This window comes from Mustelus asterias, chromosome X (genome assembly GCF_964213995.1).
Source record: "Mustelus asterias chromosome X, sMusAst1.hap1.1, whole genome shotgun sequence".
Classification (NCBI taxonomy): Eukaryota; Metazoa; Chordata; class Chondrichthyes; order Carcharhiniformes; family Triakidae; genus Mustelus; species Mustelus asterias.
The window spans coordinates 7,239,014-7,261,498 of record NC_135834.1 but is presented as its reverse complement, the minus strand read 5'-3'; the positions used below and the strand labels follow the sequence as shown (position 1 = coordinate 7,261,498).

Sequence of the window (22,485 nt, the reverse complement as noted above, 5' to 3'; positions counted from 1 at the left end):
ACCTGGTCTACAAAATGATGAGAGGCACAGACAGGGTGGATAGTCAGAGGCTTTTTCCCCAGGGTGGAAGTGTCAATTACAAGGGGGGCACAGGTTCAAGGTGAGAGGGGGAAAGTTTAAGGGAGATGTGCGGGGGAGGTTTTTCACGCAGAGAGTGGTGGGTGCCTGGAACGCACTGCCAGAGGAGGTGGTGGAAGAGGAACATTAGCAACATTTAAGAGGCATCTGGATGGGTCCATGAATAGGGAGGGAATAGAGGGATACGGACTGGGTAAGGACAGAAGGGATTTTGTTTAGTTTAGTTAGAGCATCATGATCGGCACGGGCTTGGAGGGCCGAAGGGCCTGTCCCTGTGCTGTACTTTTCTGTGTTCTTTGTTCTAACGCGGACACTGACAGGAGCCAACAGAAGGTAGAGAACTGATAACTTACCCACATGATAATACAGTCAGAGAATTAAATCAAGTAGCTATCATTTTAAGACATATAGGTTGATATTTTAAATGCATTTCAAAGTATTTTACTGTGATTGGACGCAAGGTAGCAAAAAGCGTATTGGGAGCATTGAACAGTTGAAGAACCAATCGGCCTGGAAACCTTAGCGAGAATACTATCTCGGAGAGGGGACACGTTTTGAAACTTTAATGAATAGTTGGTTCTCAGCCCAGACACAGATTAGGTATAATTCCGGACGCAAGAACGAATGTCCAATCAAACTTGGCGGTGAGCCAGTGGGAAACCTCCACGTTGGCCATTATAGTAATGGCTGCCGTATCCAGGCAACGGGGAAGTAATCAAGCTAGAGCGGGAATAACATTCGGTTAGTAACGGATAAATAAGAATCATAGAATCCCTACGGTGGCCCATCGGGTCTGCACCAACCACAATCCCACCCAGGCCCTATCTCCGTAACCCCATGCATTTACCCTAGCTAGTTCCCCTGACATTAAGGGGTGATTTAGCATGGCCAATCCACCTAACCTGCACATCTTTGGACACTAAGGGACAATTTAGCACGGCCAATCCACCTAACCTGCACATCTTTGGACTGTGGAAGGAAACCGGAGCACCCGGAGGAAACCCATGCAGGCACAGGGAGAACGTGTAAACTCCACACAGACAGTGACCCGAGCCAGGAATTGAACCCGGGTCCCTGGCGCTGTGAGGCAGCAGTGCTAACCATCGTGCTACCGTGCCACCCATGCCATTATGAAACCATGATGCTGGAAAGTACTGAGCAATTGGCTGGATTGTCTGACAGAAATTTATATTGATGTATTGACATTAAATGAAATTACTTTTATAGAATCATAAAATCCCTACAGTGCAGAAGGAAGCCATTTGGCCCATCGAGTCTGCACCGACCACAATCCCACCTGAGCTCCATCCCCATAACCCCACATATTTACTCTGCTAATCCCTCTAACATACACATCCCGGGACACTAAGGGGCAATTTAGCATGGCCAATCCCCCTAACCTACACATCTTTGGACTGTGGGAGGAAACCGGAGCACCCGGAGGAAACCCACGCAGACACGAGGAGAATGTGCAGACTCCGCACAGACAGTGACCCAAGCCGGGAATTGAACCAGGGTCCCTGGCGCTGTGAGGCAGCATTGCTAACCACTGTGCCACCGTGCCACCCAACATTATACTCATATGAGGTGTGAAATTAAATTAAGAAAATGCCTAACTGTCTTGACTTTTACAGATAACATCAGAGCTTATTCGTGGGGTCCTGACATTCTGTATCGTAGACTATCGTCAATAATCTCTCCCATTGGTCACTGGTTTTTAATAAAGTTTATCTTTATATTGTGACATTGATTTCCTGAGAAAATGCCACCTCGTTGGAAGACCCCTGGGACACACCCTCCCCAGAGATTGGCATAGAACATGGAATAGATTTACAGGCAATGCTTTGGCCTTCTCCCTGGTATGGGTGTCTGCAAGATAGCCTTACCAGGCCAGGTACTTTAAAATATGCACACTGCTCTATCCACATCTGTTCCCGTCAGAGTGGGCACTGTATTCAGCGATGGCGCCCACCTCCCATTGGGCAGGGTGCCCGGCAACCGTACGGGGGGAATGGCCTGGAATGCCAAGCGGGTCACCCTTCCGGACGCATGCTAATGCTGCCTCAGGCTTCAAATAGGGCGCTGTGCCACCCTGCCATCTGTGCGAAGACGAGGCCCAGAATTCTTCGGCCGTTCACAACCTGCGGACGGAGAGTTTGGCGCTCAGCCAAATCTCCGTTCACCGCAGCGGGACTGGAGAATCCCAGCCGCGGGCGAGGCCGGAGAATTTTATCCTTTCACCTTTGCCCTCTCTGCTTGTCTCACCTTCCTGGAGGATGTAAAGAATGTTTGCCCTTTTGGCGCTGTTACCCATCCTACATTTTAAGTTGACCTTGAAAGCTCGCAAAAGGCCGGCTCTCCTTGCATGGCATGGCAGCGGGATCGCGGACCGACTGAGCGTGACGGGAAGAGAGGCAACAATAACACCCTGCATTTGCGCAGCGCCTTAAACGCCACAGAACAGCTTCAGTGGAACGTCATCGAACAAAATCGGAGGCAGGTAAGGAGATGTTACGTCAGGTGACCAAAAGCTTGGTCAAAGACGTCAATTTTAAGGAGTGTCTTAAAGGGGGAGAGTGAGGTCGAGAGGGGTGGAGAGGTTTAGGGAGGGAATTCCAGAGCTTGGGGCCCAGGCAGGTGTGGGTACGGCCGCCAATGGCAGAGCGATTAAAATCAAGGATGTTCAGGAGGCCGGAATTGGAGGCGCGCAGAGATCTGGGAGGCCGCAGGAAGTTACAGATTCAGGGAAGGACGACTCCATGGAGGGATCTGTAAACAGGGATGAGAGCTTTGAAATTGAAGTGTCGCTCGACTGGGCCCTGGTGTAGGTTGGTGAGCACGGGAGGGGGTGCGGGCAGTGAGTATCTTATTCCCTTCACGCTGTCACAGAATACCTCAATACGGAACACCCCATGCATCCAAACATCTAACCCTTTCCCTCCTGCCTCCCCTGTGCAGAAAGAGTCAGTCAGGTGGGCGGCACGGTAGCACAGTGGTTAGCACTGCTGCTTCACAGCTCCAGGGACCTGGGTTCGATTCCCGGCTTGGGTCACTGTCTGTGTGGAGTTTGCACATTCTCCTCGTGTCTGCGTGGGTTTCCTCCAGGTGCTCCGGTTTCCTCCCACAGTCCAAAGATGTGCGGGTTAGGTTGATTGACTATGCTAAAATTGCCCCTTAGTGTCCTGGGATGCGTAGATTAGAGGGATTAGTGGGCAAAATATGAGGGATATGGGGGTAGGGCCTGGGTGGGATTGTGGTCGGTGCAGACTCGATGGGCCGAATGGCCTCTTTCTGTACTGTAGGGTTTCTATGATTCAATTCTATGATTCTATGAGGTGTGTGAAGCCTGCAGTCCTAGGATATCCAGAGCTCTACACTGCTCCATCTCCGAGTGTCAATTCCACCTTCAGGGTTGTCCTGTGAGGCAGGATCAGCCAGATGAATTCCATCAACAACATCTCATCCTGTGGGAATATAACCGTTTGTTCTTACACCCCTCACATGATCACCTGAGATCCATTGAAGCTCCACCGTTTCTTCCAGGCGTCGCATCCCCTTGCTGGCAACTGAAAAACAGGAAGAACAGACACGCGACCAACACCAGTCCTTTTATTGGACTTTCCTGACCATGGTTGTCAATTTTGCCATTGATTTAAAGACTTTGCATGGCTCCAGTTGAAGGGAATGCATCCTATTTCATTCAGGATCACAGGTCCCACCGCAACACCCCCCCCCCCCCACCACCTGCCCCATCACCCCCCCAACTCCTACACCCCTCGCCCCCCCACAACCCCCACCCACCACCGAACCCCCAGCCCCCAGTTCTCCATTTCTTCGACGGATACAGAATAAGTCTAATTTCTCTGCCCCTTGCCGACACACTCCCTGGGTAACCCACTGCAGATACAGACACACTCCCTGGGTAACCCACTGCAGACACTGACACACTCCCTGGGTAACCCACTGCAGACACTGACACACTCCCTGGGTAACCCACTGCAGATACTGACACACTCCCTGGGTAACCCACTGCAGATACTGACACACTCCCTGGGTAACCCACTGCAGATAGTGACACACTCCCTGGGTAACCCACTGCAGACAGTGACACACTCCCTGGGTAACCCACTGCAGATACAGACACACTCCCTGGGTAACCCACTGCAGACACTGACACACTCCCTGGGTAACCCACTGCAGACACTGACACACTCCCTGGGGAACCCACTGCAGATACTGACACACTCCCTGGGGAACCCACTGCAGAGACTGACACACTCCCTGGGTAACCCACTGCAGATACTGACACACTCCCTGGGTACCCACTGCAGACACTGACACACTCCCTGGGTAACCCACTGCAGATACTGACACACTCCCTGGGGAACCCACTGCAGATACAGACACACTCCCTGGGTAACCCACTGCAGACACTGACACACTCCCTGGGTAACCCACTGCAGATACTGACACACTCCCTGGGGAACCCACTGCAGATACTGACACACTCCCTGGGTAACCCACTGCAGATACTGACACACACCCTGGGTAACCCACTGCAGATACTGACACACTCCCTGGGGAACCCACTGCAGATACTGACACACTCCCTGGGTAACCCACTGCAGATACTGACACACTCCTTGGGTAACCCACTGCAGATACTGACACACTCCCTGGGTAACCCACTGCAGATACTGACACACTCCCTGGGTAACCCACTCCGATACTGACACACTCCCTGGGTAACCCACTGCAGATACTGACACACTCCCTGGGTAACCCACTGCAGTTACTGACATACTCCCTGGGTAACCCACTGCAGATACTGACACACTCTCTGGGTAACCCACTGCAGATAGTCACACACTCCCTGGGTAACCCACTGCAGATACTGACGCACTCCCTGGGTAACCCTTTGCAGATACTGGCAAACTCCCTGGGTAACCCACTGCAGATACTGACACACTCCCTGGATAACCCACTGCAGATACTGACACACTCCCTGGGCAACCCACTGCAGACACTGACACACTCCCTGGGTAACCCACTGCAGATACTGACACACTCCCTGGGTAACCCACTGCAGATACTGACACACTCCCTGGGTAACCCACTGCAGACACTGACACACTCCCTGTGTAACCCACTGCAGATACTGACACACTCTCTGGGTAAGCCACTGCAGATACTGACACACTCCCTGGGTAACCCACTGCAGATACTGACACACTCCCTGGGTAACTCTTTGCAGATACTGACACACTCCCTGGGTGACCCACTACAGATACTGACACACTCCCTAAGGAACCCACTGCAGATACTGACACACTCCCTGGGTAACCCACTGCAGTTACTGACACACTCCCTGGGTAACCCACTGCAGATACTGACACACTCTCTGGGTAACCCACTGCAGATAGTCACACACTCCCTGGGTAACCCACTGCAGATACTGACGCACTCCCTGGGTAACCCTTTGCAGATACTGGCAAACTCCCTGGGTAACCCACTGCAGATACTGACACACTCCCTGGATAACCCACTGCAGATACTGACACACTCCCTGGGCAACCCACTGCAGACACTGACACACTCCCTGGGTAACCCACTGCAGATACTGACACACTCCCTGGGTAACCCACTGCAGATACTGACACACTCCCTGGGTAACCAACTGCAGACACTGACACACTCCCTGTGTAACCCACTGCAGATACTGACACACTCTCTGGGTAACCCACTGCAGATACTGACACACTCCCTGGGTAACCCACTGCAGATACTGACACACTCCCTGGGTAACTCTTTGCAGATACTGACACACTCCCTGGGTGACCCACTACAGATACTGACACACTCCCTAAGGAACCCACTGCAGATACTGACACACTCCCTGGGTAACCCACTGCAGACACTGACACACTCCCTGGGTAACCCACTGCAGATACAGACACACTCCCTGGGTAACCCACTGCAGACACTGACACACTCCCTGGGTAACCCACTGCAGATACTGACACACTCCCTGGGGAACCCACTGCAGATACTGACACACTCCCTGGGTAACCCACTGCAGATACTGACACACTCCCTGGGTAACCCACTGCAGACACTGACACACTCCCTGGGTAACCCACTGCAGATACTGACACACTCCCTGGGGAACCCACTGCAGATACAGACACACTCCCTGGGTAACCCACTGCAGACACTGACACACTCCCTGGGTAACCCACTGCAGATACTGACACACTCTCTGGGGAACCCACTGCAGATACTGACACACTCCCTGGGGAACCCACTGCAGATACTGACACACTCCCTGGGTAACCCACTGCAGATACTGACACACTCCCTGGGGAACCCACTGCAGATACTGACACACTCCCTGGGTAACCCACTGCAGATACTGACACACTCCCTGGGTAACCCACTGCAGATACTGACACACTCCCTGGGTAACCCACTGCAGATACTGACACACTCCCTGGGTAACCCACTCCGATACTGACACACTCCCTGGGTAACCCACTGCAGATACTGACACACTCCCTGGGTAACCCACTGCAGTTACTGACATACTCCCTGGGTAACCCACTGCAGATACTGACACACTCTCTGGGTAACCTACTGCAGATAGTCACACACTCCCTGGGTAACCCACTGCAGATACTGACGCACTCCCTGGGTAACCCTTTGCAGATACTGGCAAACTCCCTGGGTAACCCACTGCAGATACTGACACACTCCCTGGATAACCCACTGCAGATACTGACACACTCCCTGGGCAACCCACTGCAGACACTGACACACTCCCTGGGTAACCCACTGCAGATACTGACACACTCCCTGGGTAACCCACTGCAGATACTGACACACTCCCTGGGTAACCCACTGCAGACACTGACACACTCCCTGTGTAACCCACTGCAGATACTGACACACTCTCTGGGTAACCCACTGCAGATACTGACACACTCCCTGGGTAACCCACTGCAGATACTGACACACTCCCTGGGTAACCCACTGCAGATACTCACACACTCCCTGGGTGACCCACTACAGGTACTGACACACTCCCTAAGGAACCCACTTCAGATACTGACACACTCCCTGGGTAACCCACTGCAGTTACTGACACACTCCCTGGGTAACCCACTGCAGATACTGACACACTCTCTGGGTAACCCACTGCAGATAGTCACACACTCCCTGGGTAACCCACTGCAGATACTGACGCACTCGCTGGGTAACCCTTTGCAGATACTGGCAAACTCCCTGGGTAACCCACTGCAGATACTGACACACTCCCTGGATAACCCACTGCAGATACTGACACACTCCCTGGGCAACCCACTGCAGACACTGACACACTCCCTGGGTAACCCACTGCAGATACTGACACACTCCCTGGGTAACCCACTGCAGATACTGACACACTCCCTGGGTAACCCACTGCAGACACTGACACACTCCCTGTGTAACCCACTGCAGATACTGACACACTCTCTGGGTAACCCACTGCAGATACTGACACACTCCCTGGGTAACCCACTGCAGATACTGACACACTCCCTGGGTAACTCTTTGCAGATACTGACACACTCCCTGGGTGACCCACTACAGATACTGACACACTCCCTAAGGAACCCACTGCAGATACTGACACACTCCCTGGGTAACCCACTGCAGATACTGACACACTCCCTGGGTAACCCACTACAGATACTGACACACTCCCTGGGTAATGCACTGCCGATACTGACACACTCCCTGTTTAACCCACTGCAGATATTGACACACTCCCTGGGTAACCCACTGAAGATACTGACACACTCTCTGGGTGACCCACTGCAGATACTGACACACTCTCTGGATAACCCACTGCAGATACTGACACACTCCCTGGATAACCCACTGCAGATACTGACACACTCCCTGGATAACCCACTGCAGATACTGACACACTCCCTGGGTAACCCACGACATATACTGACACACTCCCTGGGTAACCCACTGCAGATACTGACACACTCCCTGGGTAACCCACTGCAGATACTGACACACTCCCTGGGTAACCCACTGCAGATACTCACACACTCCCTGGGTAACCAACTGCAGATACTGACACACTCCCTGGGTAACCCACTGCAGATACTGACACACTCCCTGGGTAACCCACTGCAGATACTGACACACTCCCTGGGTAACCCACTGCAGATACTGACACACTCTCTGGGTAACCCACTGCAGATACTGACACACTCTCTGGGTAACCCACTGCAGATAGTCACACACTCCCTGGGTAACCCACTGCAGATACTGACGCACTCCCTGGGTAACCCACTGCAGATACTGACACACTCCCTGGGTAACCCACTGCAGATACTCACACACTCCCTGGGTAACCAACTGCAGATACTGACACACTCCCTGGGTAACCCACTGCAGATACTGACACACTCCCTGGGTAACCCACTGCAGATACTGACACACTCCCTGGGTAACCCACTGCAGATACTGACACACTCTCTGGGTAACCCACTGCAGATACTGACACACTCTCTGGGTAACCCACTGCAGATAGTCACACACTCCCTGGGTAACCCACTGCAGATACTGACGCATTCCCTGGGTAACCCTTTGCAGATACTGGCAAACTCCCTGGGTAACCCACTGCAGATACTGACACACTCCCTGGATAACCCACTGCAGATACTGACACACTCCCTGGGCAACCCACTGCAGACACTGACACACTCCCTGGGTAACCCACTGCAGATACTGACACACTCCCTGGGTAACCCACTGCAGATACTGACACACTCCCTGGGTAACCCACTGCAGACACTGACACACTCCCTGTGTAACCCACTGCAGATACTGACACACTCTCTGGGTAACCCACTGCAGATACTGACACACTCCCTGGGTAACCCACTGCAGATACTGACACACTCCCTGGGTAACTCTTTGCAGATACTGACACACTCCCTGGGTGACCCACTACAGATACTGACACACTCCCTAAGGAACCCACTGCAGATACTGACACACTCCCTGGGTAACCCACTGCAGTTACTGACACACTCCCTGGGTAACCCACTGCAGATACTGACACACTCTCTGGGTAACCCACTGCAGATAGTCACACACTCCCTGGGTAACCCACTGCAGATACTGACGCACTCCCTGGGTAACCCTTTGCAGATACTGGCAAACTCCCTGGGTAACCCACTGCAGATACTGACACACTCCCTGGATAACCCACTGCAGATACTGACACACTCCCTGGGCAACCCACTGCAGACACTGACACACTCCCTGGGTAACCCACTGCAGATACTGACACACTCCCTGGGTAACCCACTGCAGATACTGACACACTCCCTGGGTAACCCACTGCAGACACTGACACACTCTCTGGGTAACCCACTGCAGATAGTCACACACTCCCTGGGTAACCCACTGCAGATACTGACGCACTCCCTGGGTAACCCACTGCAGATACTGACACACTCCCTGGGTAACCCACTGCAGATACTCACACACTCCCTGGGTAACCAACTGCAGATACTGACACACTCCCTGGGTAACCCACTGCAGATACTGACACACTCCCTGGGTAACCCACTGCAGATACTGACACACTCCCTGGGTAACCCACTGCAGATACTGACACACTCTCTGGGTAACCCACTGCAGATACTGACACACTCTCTGGGTAACCCACTGCAGATAGTCACACACTCCCTGGGTAACCCACTGCAGATACTGACGCACTCCCTGGGTAACCCTTTGCAGATACTGGCAAACTCCCTGGGTAACCCACTGCAGATACTGACACACTCCCTGGATAACCCACTGCAGATACTGACACACTCCCTGGGCAACCCACTGCAGACACTGACACACTCCCTGGGTAACCCACTGCAGATACTGACACACTCCCTGGGTAACCCACTGCAGATACTGACACACTCCCTGGGTAACCCACTGCAGACACTGACACACTCCCTGTGTAACCCACTGCAGATACTGACACACTCTCTGGGTAACCCACTGCAGATACTGACACACTCCCTGGGTAACCCACTGCAGATACTGACACACTCCCTGGGTAACTCTTTGCAGATACTGACACACTCCCTGGGTGACCCACTACAGATACTGACACACTCCCTAAGGAACCCACTGCAGATACTGACACACTCCCTGGGTAACCCACTGCAGTTACTGACACACTCCCTGGGTAACCCACTGCAGATACTGACACACTCTCTGGGTAACCCACTGCAGATAGTCACACACTCCCTGGGTAACCCACTGCAGATACTGACGCACTCCCTGGGTAACCCTTTGCAGATACTGGCAAACTCCCTGGGTAACCCACTGCAGATACTGACACACTCCCTGGATAACCCACTGCAGATACTGACACACTCCCTGGGCAACCCACTGCAGACACTGACACACTCCCTGGGTAACCCACGACATATACTGACACACTCCCTGGGTAACCCACTGCAGATACTGACACACTCCCTGGGTAACCCACTGCAGATACTGACACACTCCCTGGGTAACCCACTGCAGATACTCACACACTCCCTGGGTAACCAACTGCAGATACTGACACACTCCCTGGGTAACCCACTGCAGATACTGACACACTCCCTGGGTAACCCACTGCAGATACTGACACACTCCCTGGGTAACCCACTGCAGATACTGACACACTCTCTGGGTAACCCACTGCAGATACTGACACACTCTCTGGGTAACCCACTGCAGATAGTCACACACTCCCTGGGTAACCCACTGCAGATACTGACGCACTCCCTGGGTAACCCACTGCAGATACTGACACACTCCCTGGGTAACCCACTGCAGATACTCACACACTCCCTGGGTAACCAACTGCAGATACTGACACACTCCCTGGGTAACCCACTGCAGATACTGACACACTCCCTGGGTAACCCACTGCAGATACTGACACACTCCCTGGGTAACCCACTGCAGATACTGACACACTCTCTGGGTAACCCACTGCAGATACTGACACACTCTCTGGGTAACCCACTGCAGATAGTCACACACTCCCTGGGTAACCCACTGCAGATACTGACGCATTCCCTGGGTAACCCTTTGCAGATACTGGCAAACTCCCTGGGTAACCCACTGCAGATACTGACACACTCCCTGGATAACCCACTGCAGATACTGACACACTCCCTGGGCAACCCACTGCAGACACTGACACACTCCCTGGGTAACCCACTGCAGATACTGACACACTCCCTGGGTAACCCACTGCAGATACTGACACACTCCCTGGGTAACCCACTGCAGACACTGACACACTCCCTGTGTAACCCACTGCAGATACTGACACACTCTCTGGGTAACCCACTGCAGATACTGACACACTCCCTGGGTAACCCACTGCAGATACTGACACACTCCCTGGGTAACTCTTTGCAGATACTGACACACTCCCTGGGTGACCCACTACAGATACTGACACACTCCCTAAGGAACCCACTGCAGATACTGACACACTCCCTGGGTAACCCACTGCAGTTACTGACACACTCCCTGGGTAACCCACTGCAGATACTGACACACTCTCTGGGTAACCCACTGCAGATAGTCACACACTCCCTGGGTAACCCACTGCAGATACTGACGCACTCCCTGGGTAACCCTTTGCAGATACTGGCAAACTCCCTGGGTAACCCACTGCAGATACTGACACACTCCCTGGATAACCCACTGCAGATACTGACACACTCCCTGGGCAACCCACTGCAGACACTGACACACTCCCTGGGTAACCCACTGCAGATACTGACACACTCCCTGGGTAACCCACTGCAGATACTGACACACTCCCTGGGTAACCCACTGCAGACACTGACACACTCTCTGGGTAACCCACTGCAGATAGTCACACACTCCCTGGGTAACCCACTGCAGATACTGACGCACTCCCTGGGTAACCCACTGCAGATACTGACACACTCCCTGGGTAACCCACTGCAGATACTCACACACTCCCTGGGTAACCAACTGCAGATACTGACACACTCCCTGGGTAACCCACTGCAGATACTGACACACTCCCTGGGTAACCCACTGCAGATACTGACACACTCCCTGGGTAACCCACTGCAGATACTGACACACTCTCTGGGTAACCCACTGCAGATACTGACACACTCTCTGGGTAACCCACTGCAGATAGTCACACACTCCCTGGGTAACCCACTGCAGATACTGACGCACTCCCTGGGTAACCCTTTGCAGATACTGGCAAACTCCCTGGGTAACCCACTGCAGATACTGACACACTCCCTGGATAACCCACTGCAGATACTGACACACTCCCTGGGCAACCCACTGCAGACACTGACACACTCCCTGGGTAACCCACTGCAGATACTGACACACTCCCTGGGTAACCCACTGCAGATACTGACACACTCCCTGGGTAACCCACTGCAGACACTGACACACTCCCTGTGTAACCCACTGCAGATACTGACACACTCTCTGGGTAACCCACTGCAGATACTGACACACTCCCTGGGTAACCCACTGCAGATACTGACACACTCCCTGGGTAACTCTTTGCAGATACTGACACACTCCCTGGGTGACCCACTACAGATACTGACACACTCCCTAAGGAACCCACTGCAGATACTGACACACTCCCTGGGTAACCCACTGCAGTTACTGACACACTCCCTGGGTAACCCACTGCAGATACTGACACACTCTCTGGGTAACCCACTGCAGATAGTCACACACTCCCTGGGTAACCCACTGCAGATACTGACGCACTCCCTGGGTAACCCTTTGCAGATACTGGCAAACTCCCTGGGTAACCCACTGCAGATACTGACACACTCCCTGGATAACCCACTGCAGATACTGACACACTCCCTGGGCAACCCACTGCAGACACTGACACACTCCCTGGGTAACCCACTGCAGATACTGACACACTCCCTGGGTAACCCACTGCAGATACTGACACACTCCCTGGGTAACCCACTGCAGACACTGACACACTCCCTGTGTAACCCACTGCAGATACTGACACACTCTCTGGGTAACCCACTGCAGATACTGACACACTCCCTGGGTAACCCACTGCAGATACTGACACACTCCCTGTGTAACTCTTTGCAGATACTGACACACTCCCTGGGTGACCCACTACAGATACTGACACACTCCCTAAGGAACCCACTGCAGATACTGACACACTCCCTGGGTAACCCACTGCAGACACTGACACACTCCCTGGGTAACCCACTGCAGATACAGACACACTCCCTGGGTAACCCACTGCAGACACTGACACACTCCCTGGGTAACCCACTGCAGATACTGACACACTCCCTGGGGAACCCACTGCAGATACTGACACACTCCCTGGGTAACCCACTGCAGATACTGACACACTCCCTGGGTAACCCACTGCAGACACTGACACACTCCCTGGGTAACCCACTGCAGATACTGACACACTCCCTGGGGAACCCACTGCAGATACAGACACACTCCCTGGGTAACCCACTGCAGACACTGACACACTCCCTGGGTAACCCACTGCAGATACTGACACACTCTCTGGGGAACCCACTGCAGATACTGACACACTCCCTGGGTAACCCACTGCAGATACTGACACACTCCCTGGGTAACCCACTGCAGATACTGACACACTCCCTGGGGAACCCACTGCAGATACTGACACACTCCCTGGGTAACCCACTGCAGATACTGACACACTCCCTGGGTAACCCACTGCAGATACTGACACACTCCCTGGGTAACCCACTGCAGATACTGACACACTCCCTGGGTAACCCACTCCGATACTGACACACTCCCTGGGTAACCCACTGCAGATACTGACACACTCCCTGGGTAACCCACTGCAGTTACTGACATACTCCCTGGGTAACCCACTGCAGATACTGACACACTCTCTGGGTAACCTACTGCAGATAGTCACACACTCCCTGGGTAACCCACTGCAGATACTGACGCACTCCCTGGGTAACCCTTTGCAGATACTGGCAAACTCCCTGGGTAACCCACTGCAGATACTGACACACTCCCTGGATAACCCACTGCAGATACTGACACACTCCCTGGGCAACCCACTGCAGACACTGACACACTCCCTGGGTAACCCACTGCAGATACTGACACACTCCCTGGGTAACCCACTGCAGATACTGACACACTCCCTGGGTAACCCACTGCAGACACTGACACACTCCCTGTGTAACCCACTGCAGATACTGACACACTCTCTGGGTAACCCACTGCAGATACTGACACACTCCCTGGGTAACCCACTGCAGATACTGACACACTCCCTGGGTAACCCACTGCAGATACTCACACACTCCCTGGGTGACCCACTACAGATACTGACACACTCCCTAAGGAACCCACTTCAGATACTGACACACTCCCTGGGTAACCCACTGCAGTTACTGACACACTCCCTGGGTAACCCACTGCAGATACTGACACACTCTCTGGGTAACCCACTGCAGATAGTCACACACTCCCTGGGTAACCCACTGCAGATACTGACGCACTCCCTGGGTAACCCTTTGCAGATACTGGCAAACTCCCTGGGTAACCCACTGCAGATACTGACACACTCCCTGGATAACCCACTGCAGATACTGACACACTCCCTGGGCAACCCACTGCAGACACTGACACACTCCCTGGGTAACCCACTGCAGATACTGACACACTCCCTGGGTAACCCACTGCAGATACTGACACACTCCCTGGGTAACCCACTGCAGACACTGACACACTCCCTGTGTAACCCACTGCAGATACTGACACACTCTCTGGGTAACCCACTGCAGATACTGACACACTCCCTGGGTAACCCACTGCAGATACTGACACACTCCCTGGGTAACTCTTTGCAGATACTGACACACTCCCTGGGTGACCCACTACAGATACTGACACACTCCCTAAGGAACCCACTGCAGATACTGACACACTCCCTGGGTAACCCACTGCAGATACTGACACACTCCCTGGGTAACCCACTACAGATACTGACACACTCCCTGGGTAATGCACTGCCGATACTGACACACTCCCTGTTTAACCCACTGCAGATACTGACACACTCCCTGGGTAACCCACTGAAGATACTGACACACTCTCTGGGTGACCCACTGCAGATACTGACACACTCTCTGGATAACCCACTGCAGATACTGACACACTCCCTGGATAACCCACTGCAGATACTGACACACTCCCTGGATAACCCACTGCAGATACTGACACACTCCCTGGGTAACCCACGACATATACTGACACACTCCCTGGGTAACCCACTGCAGATACTGACACACTCCCTGGGTAACCCACTGCAGATACTGACACACTCCCTGGGTAACCCACTGCAGATACTCACACACTCCCTGGGTAACCAACTGCAGATACTGACACACTCCCTGGGTAACCCACTGCAGATACTGACACACTCCCTGGGTAACCCACTGCAGATACTGACACACTCCCTGGGTAACCCACTGCAGATACTGACACACTCTCTGGGTAACCCACTGCAGATACTGACACACTCCCTGGGTAACCCACTGCAGATACTGACACACTCTCTGGGTAACCCACTGCAGATACTGACACACTCCCTGTGTAACCCACTGCAGATACTGACACCCTCTCTGGGTAACCAACTGCAGATACTGACACACTCCCTGGGTAACACACTGCAGATACTGACACACTCTCTGGGTAACCCACTGCAGATACTGACACACTCCCTGTGTAACCCACTGCAGATACTGACACACTCCCTGGGTAACCCACTGCAGATACTCACACACTCCCTGGGTAACCCACTGCAGATACTGACACACTCTCTGGGTAACCAACTGCAGATACTGACACACTCCCTGGGTAACCCACTGCAGATACTGACACACTCTCTGGGTAACCCACTGCAGATACTGACACACTCTCTGGGTAACCCACTGCAGATACTGACACACTCCCTGGGTAACCCACTGCAGATACTGACACACTCCCTGGGTAACCCACTGCAGATACTGACACACTCTCTGGGTAACCCACTGCAGATACTGACACACTCCCTGGGTAACCCACTGCAGATACTGACACACTCTCTGGGTAACCCACTGCAGATACTGACACACTCCCTGTGTAACCCACTGCAGATACTGACACACTCTCTGGGTAACCAACTGCAGATACTGACACACTCCCTGGGTAACCCACTGCAGATACTGACACACTCCCTGGGTAACCCACTACAGATACTGACACACTCCCTGGGTAACCCACTGCAGATACTGACACACTCCCTGTGTAACCCACTGCAGATACTGACACACTCCCTGTGTAACCCACTGCAGATACTGACACACTCCCTGGGTAACCCACTGCAGATACTGACACACTCTCTGGGTAACCCACTGCAGATACTGACACACTCCCTGGGTAACCCACTGCAGATACTGACACACTCCCTGGGTAACTCTTTGCAGATACTGACACACTCCCTGGGTGACCCACTACAGATACTGACACACTCCCTAAGGAACCCACTGCAGATACTGACACACTCCCTGGGTAACCCACTGCAGATACTGACACACTCCGTGGGTAACCCACTACAGATACTGACACACTCCCTGGGTAATGCACTGCCGATACTGACACACTCCCTGTTTAACCCACTGCAGATACTGACACACTCCCTGTTTAACCCACTGAAGATACTGACACACTCTCTGGGTGACCCACTGCAGATACTGACACACTCTCTGGATAACCCACTGCAGATACTGACACACTCCCTGGATAACCCACTGCAGATACTGACACACTCCCTGGATAACCCACTGCAGATACTGACACACTCCCTGGGTAACCCACTACAGATACTGACACACTCCCTGGGTAACCCACTGCAGGTACTGACACACTCCCTGGGTAACCCACTGCAGATACTGACACACTCCCTGGGTAACCCACTGCAGATACTCACACACTCCCTGGGTAACCAACTGCAGATACTGACTCACTCCCTGGGTAACCCACTGCAGATACTGACACACTCCCTGGGTAACCCACTGCAGATACTGACACACTCCCTGGGTAACCCACTGCAGATACTGACACACTCTCTGGGTAACCCACTGCAGATACTGACACACTCCCTGTGTGACCCACTGCAGATACTGACACACTCTCTGGGTAACCAACTGCAGATACTGACACACTCCCTGGGTAACCCACTGCAGATACTGACACACTCTCTGGGTAACCCACTGCAGATACTGACACACTCTCTGGGTAACCAACTGCAGATACTGACACACTCCCTGGGTAACCCACTGCAGATACTGACACACTCTCTGGGTAACCCACTGCAGATACTGACACACTCTCTGGGTAACCCACTGCAGATACTGACACACTCCCTGGGTAACCCACTGCAGATACTGACACACTCCCTGGGTAACCCACTGCAGATACTGACACACTCCCTGGATAACCCACTGCAGATACTGACACACTCCCTGTGTAACCCACTGCAGATACTGACACACTCCCTGGGTAACCCACTACAGATACTGACACACTCCCTGGGTAACCCACTGCAGATACTGACACACTCCCTGTGTAACCCACTGCAGATACTGACACACTCCCTGTGTAACCCACTGCAGATACTGACACACTCCCTGGGTAACCCACTACAGATACTGACACACTCTCTGGGTAACCCACTGCAGATACTGACACACTCCCTGGGTAACCCACTGCAGATACTGACACACTCCCTGGGTAACTCTTTGCAGATACTGACACACTCCCTGGGTGACCCACTACAGATACTGACACACTCCCTAAGGAACCCACTGCAGATACTGACACACTCCCTGGGTAACCCACTGCAGATACTGATACACTCCCTGGGTAACCCACTACAGATACTGACACACTCCCTGGGTAATGCACTGCCGATACTGACACACTCCCTGTTTAACCCACTGCAGATACTGACACACTCCCTGTTTAACCCACTGAAGATACTGACACACTCTCTGGGTGACCCACTGCAGATACTGACACACTCTCTGGATAACCCACTGCAGATACTGACACACTCCCTGGATAACCCACTGCAGATACTGACACACTCCCTGGATAACCCACTGCAGATACTGACACACTCCCTGGGTAACCCACTACAGATACTGACACACTCCCTGGGTAACCCACTGCAGATACTGACACACTCCCTGGGTAACCCACTGCAGATACTGACACACTCCCTGGGTAACCCACTGCAGATACTCACACACTCCCTGGGTAACCAACTGCAGATACTGACACACTCCCTGGGTAACCCACTGCAGATACTGACACACTCCCTGGGTAACCCACTGCAGATACCGACACACTCCCTGGGTAACCCACTGCAGATACTGACACACTCTCTGGGTAACCCACTGCAGATACTGACACACTCCCTGTGTAACCCACTGCAGATACTGACACACTCTCTGGGTAACCAACTGCAGATACTGACACACTCCCTGGGTAACCCACTGCAGATACTGACACACTCTCTGGGTAACCCACTGCAGATACTGACACACTCCCTGTGTAACCCACTGCAGATACTGACACACTCCCTGTGTAACCCACTGCAGATACTCACACTCCCTGGGTAACCCACTGCAGACACTGACACACTCTCTGGGTAACCAACTGCAGATACTGACACACTCCCTGGGTAACCCACTGCAGATACTGACACACTCCCTGGATAACCCACTGCAGATACTGACACACTCCCTGGGTAACCCACTGCAGATACTGACACACTCCCTGGATAACCCACTGCAGATACTGACACACTCCCTGTGTAACCCACTGCAGATACTGACACACTCCCTGGGTAACCCACTGCAGATACTGACACACTCCCTGTGTAACCCACTGCAGATACTGACACACTCCCTGTGTAACCCACTGCAGATACTGACACACTCCCTGGGTAACCCACTACAGATACTGACACACTCCCTGGGTAACCCACTGCAGATACTGACACACTCCCTGGATAACCCACTGCAGATACTGACACACTCCCTGGGTAACCCACTGCAGATACTCACACACTCCCTGGGTAACCCACTGCAGATACTGACACACTCCCTGTGTAACCCACTGCAGATACTGACACACTCCCTGGGTAACCCACTACAGATACTGACACACTCCCTGGGTAACCCACTGCAGATACTCACACACTCCCTGGGTAACCAACTGCAGATACTGACACACTCCCTGGGTAACCCACTGCAGATACTGACACACTCCCTGGGTAACCCACTGCAGATACTGACACACTCCCTGGGTAACCCACTGCAGATACTGACACACTCCCTGGGTAACCCACTCCGATACTGACACACTCCCTGTGTAACCCACTGCAGATACTCACACACTCCCTGGGTAACCCACTGCAGACACTGACACACTCTCTGGGTAACCAACTGCAGATACTGACACACTCCCTGGGTAACCCACTGCAGATACTGACACACTCCCTGGATAACCCACTGCAGATACTGACACACTCCCTGGGTAACCCACTGCAGATACTGACACACTCCCTGGATAACCCACTGCAGATACTGACACACTCCCTGTGTAACCCACTGCAGATACTGACACACTCCCTGGGTAACCCACTGCAGATACTGACACACTCCCTGTGTAACCCACTGCAGATACTGACACACTCCCTGGGTAACCCACTGCAGATACTGACACACTCCCTGGGTGACCCACTGCAGATACTGACACACTCTCTGGATAACCCACTGCAGATACTGACACACTCCCTGGATAACCCACTGCAGATACTGACACACTCCCTGGATAACCCACTGCAGATACTGACACACTCCCTGGGTAACCCACTACAGATACTGACACACTCCCTGGGTAACCCACTGCAGATACTGACACACTCCCTGGATAACCCACTGCAGATACTGACACACTCCCTGGGTAACCCACTGCAGATACTCACACACTCCCTGGGTAACCAACTGCAGATACTGACACACTCCCTGGGTAACCCACTGCAGATACTGACACACTCCCTGGGTAACCCACTGCAGATACCGACACACTCCCTGGGTAACCCACTGCAGATACTGACACACTCTCTGGGTAACCCACTGCAGATACTGACACACTCCCTGTGTAACCCACTGCAGATACTGACACACTCTCTGGGTAACCAACTGCAGATACTGACACACTCCCTGGGTAACCCACTGCAGATACTGACACACTCTCTGGGTAACCCACTGCAGATACTGACACACTCCCTGTGTAACCCACTGCAGATACTGACACACTCCCTGTGTAACCCACTGCAGATACTCACACTCCCTGGGTAACCCACTGCAGACACTGACACACTCTCTGGGTAACCAACTGCAGATACTGACACACTCCCTGGGTAACCCACTGCAGATACTGACACACTCCCTGGATAACCCACTGCAGATACTGACACACTCCCTGGGTAACCCACTGCAGATACTGACACACTCCCTGGATAACCCACTGCAGATACTGACACACTCCCTGTGTAACCCACTGCAGATACTGACACACTCCCTGGGTAACCCACTGCAGATACTGACACACTCCCTGTGTAACCCACTGCAGATACTGACACACTCCCTGTGTAACCCACTGCAGATACTGACACACTCCCTGGGTAACCCACTACAGATACTGACACACTCCCTGGGTAACCCACTGCAGATACTGACACACTCCCTGGATAACCCACTGCAGATACTGACACACTCCCTGGGTAACCCACTGCAGATACTCACACACTCCCTGGGTAACCCACTGCAGATACTGACACACTCCCTGTGTAACCCACTGCAGATACTGACACACTCCCTGGGTAACCCACTACAGATACTGACACACTCCCTGGGTAACCCACTGCAGATACTCACACACTCCCTGGGTAACCAACTGCAGATACTGACACACTCCCTGGGTAACCCACTGCAGATACTGACACACTCCCTGGGTAACCCACTGCAGATACTGACACACTCCCTGGGTAACCCACTGCAGATACTGACACACTCCCTGGGTAACCCACTCCGATACTGACACACTCCCTGTGTAACCCACTGCAGATACTCACACACTCCCTGGGTAACCCACTGCAGACACTGACACACTCTCTGGGTAACCAACTGCAGATACTGACACACTCCCTGGGTAACCCACTGCAGATACTGACACACTCCCTGGATAACCCACTGCAGATACTGACACACTCCCTGGGTAACCCACTGCAGATACTGACACACTCCCTGGATAACCCACTGCAGATACTGACACACTCCCTGTGTAACCCACTGCAGATACTGACACACTCCCTGGGTAACCCACTGCAGATACTGACACACTCCCTGTGTAACCCACTGCAGATACTGACACACTCCCTGGGTAACCCACTGCAGATACTGACACACTCCCTGGGTGACCCACTGCAGATACTGACACACTCTCTGGATAACCCACTGCAGATACTGACACACTCCCTGGATAACCCACTGCAGATACTGACACACTCCCTGTGTAACCCACTGCAGATACTGACACACTCCCTGGATAACCCACTGCAGATACTGACACACTCCCTGGGTAACCCACTACAGATACTGACACACTCCCTGGGTAACCCACTGCAGATACTGACACACTCCCTGGGTAACCCACTGCAGATACTCACACACTCCCTGGGTAACCAACTGCAGATACTGACACACTCCCTGGGTAACCCACTGCAGATACTGACACACTCCCTGGGTAACCCACTGCAGATACTGACACACTCCCTGCGAGACCTCTTGCCGATACTGATTCACATTCACAGGGCACCGATGGATAACCAGTGACAGGTATTAAAAAGGTGTTTTCCTAATCACTGTCGTTCACTAATCCAGGTCCAAAAATTAATGTTCCACAAGCTGGGAAGAGCAGTGCATCAGGTGACAAAGCACGGGAACAATATTTAATCCGTTCCGGATAACAACAAGAGTGGAATTAGTTGATATGTGATGCTCCTTGAGGGATGAATCTTGGCCAGAACATGACAGTACACACACTCACTGCTTGTTCCCTGGTCCCAGAATGACATTTAGATCATTTACAATTCCAAAGAGAACACAACATTAATAAAACAGCACGAGATGAGACAATTGGGCTTGACGTGTCAAT

At 52.9% G+C, this 22,485-nt stretch overlaps 1 protein-coding gene across 1 annotated transcript in view; it reads right to left on the bottom strand.

Moving 5' to 3' along the window:
* LOC144481836 (fidgetin-like) overlaps window positions 1–22,485 on the bottom strand; it is a 114,076-nt gene that overhangs the window by 8,772 nt on the left and 82,819 nt on the right. The window contains exon 5 of the mRNA XM_078200989.1: window positions 3,588–3,644. Within this exon, the coding sequence (XP_078057115.1) occupies window positions 3,588–3,644 (57 nt within the window). The remainder of the gene's footprint in view (window positions 1–3,587; window positions 3,645–22,485) is intronic.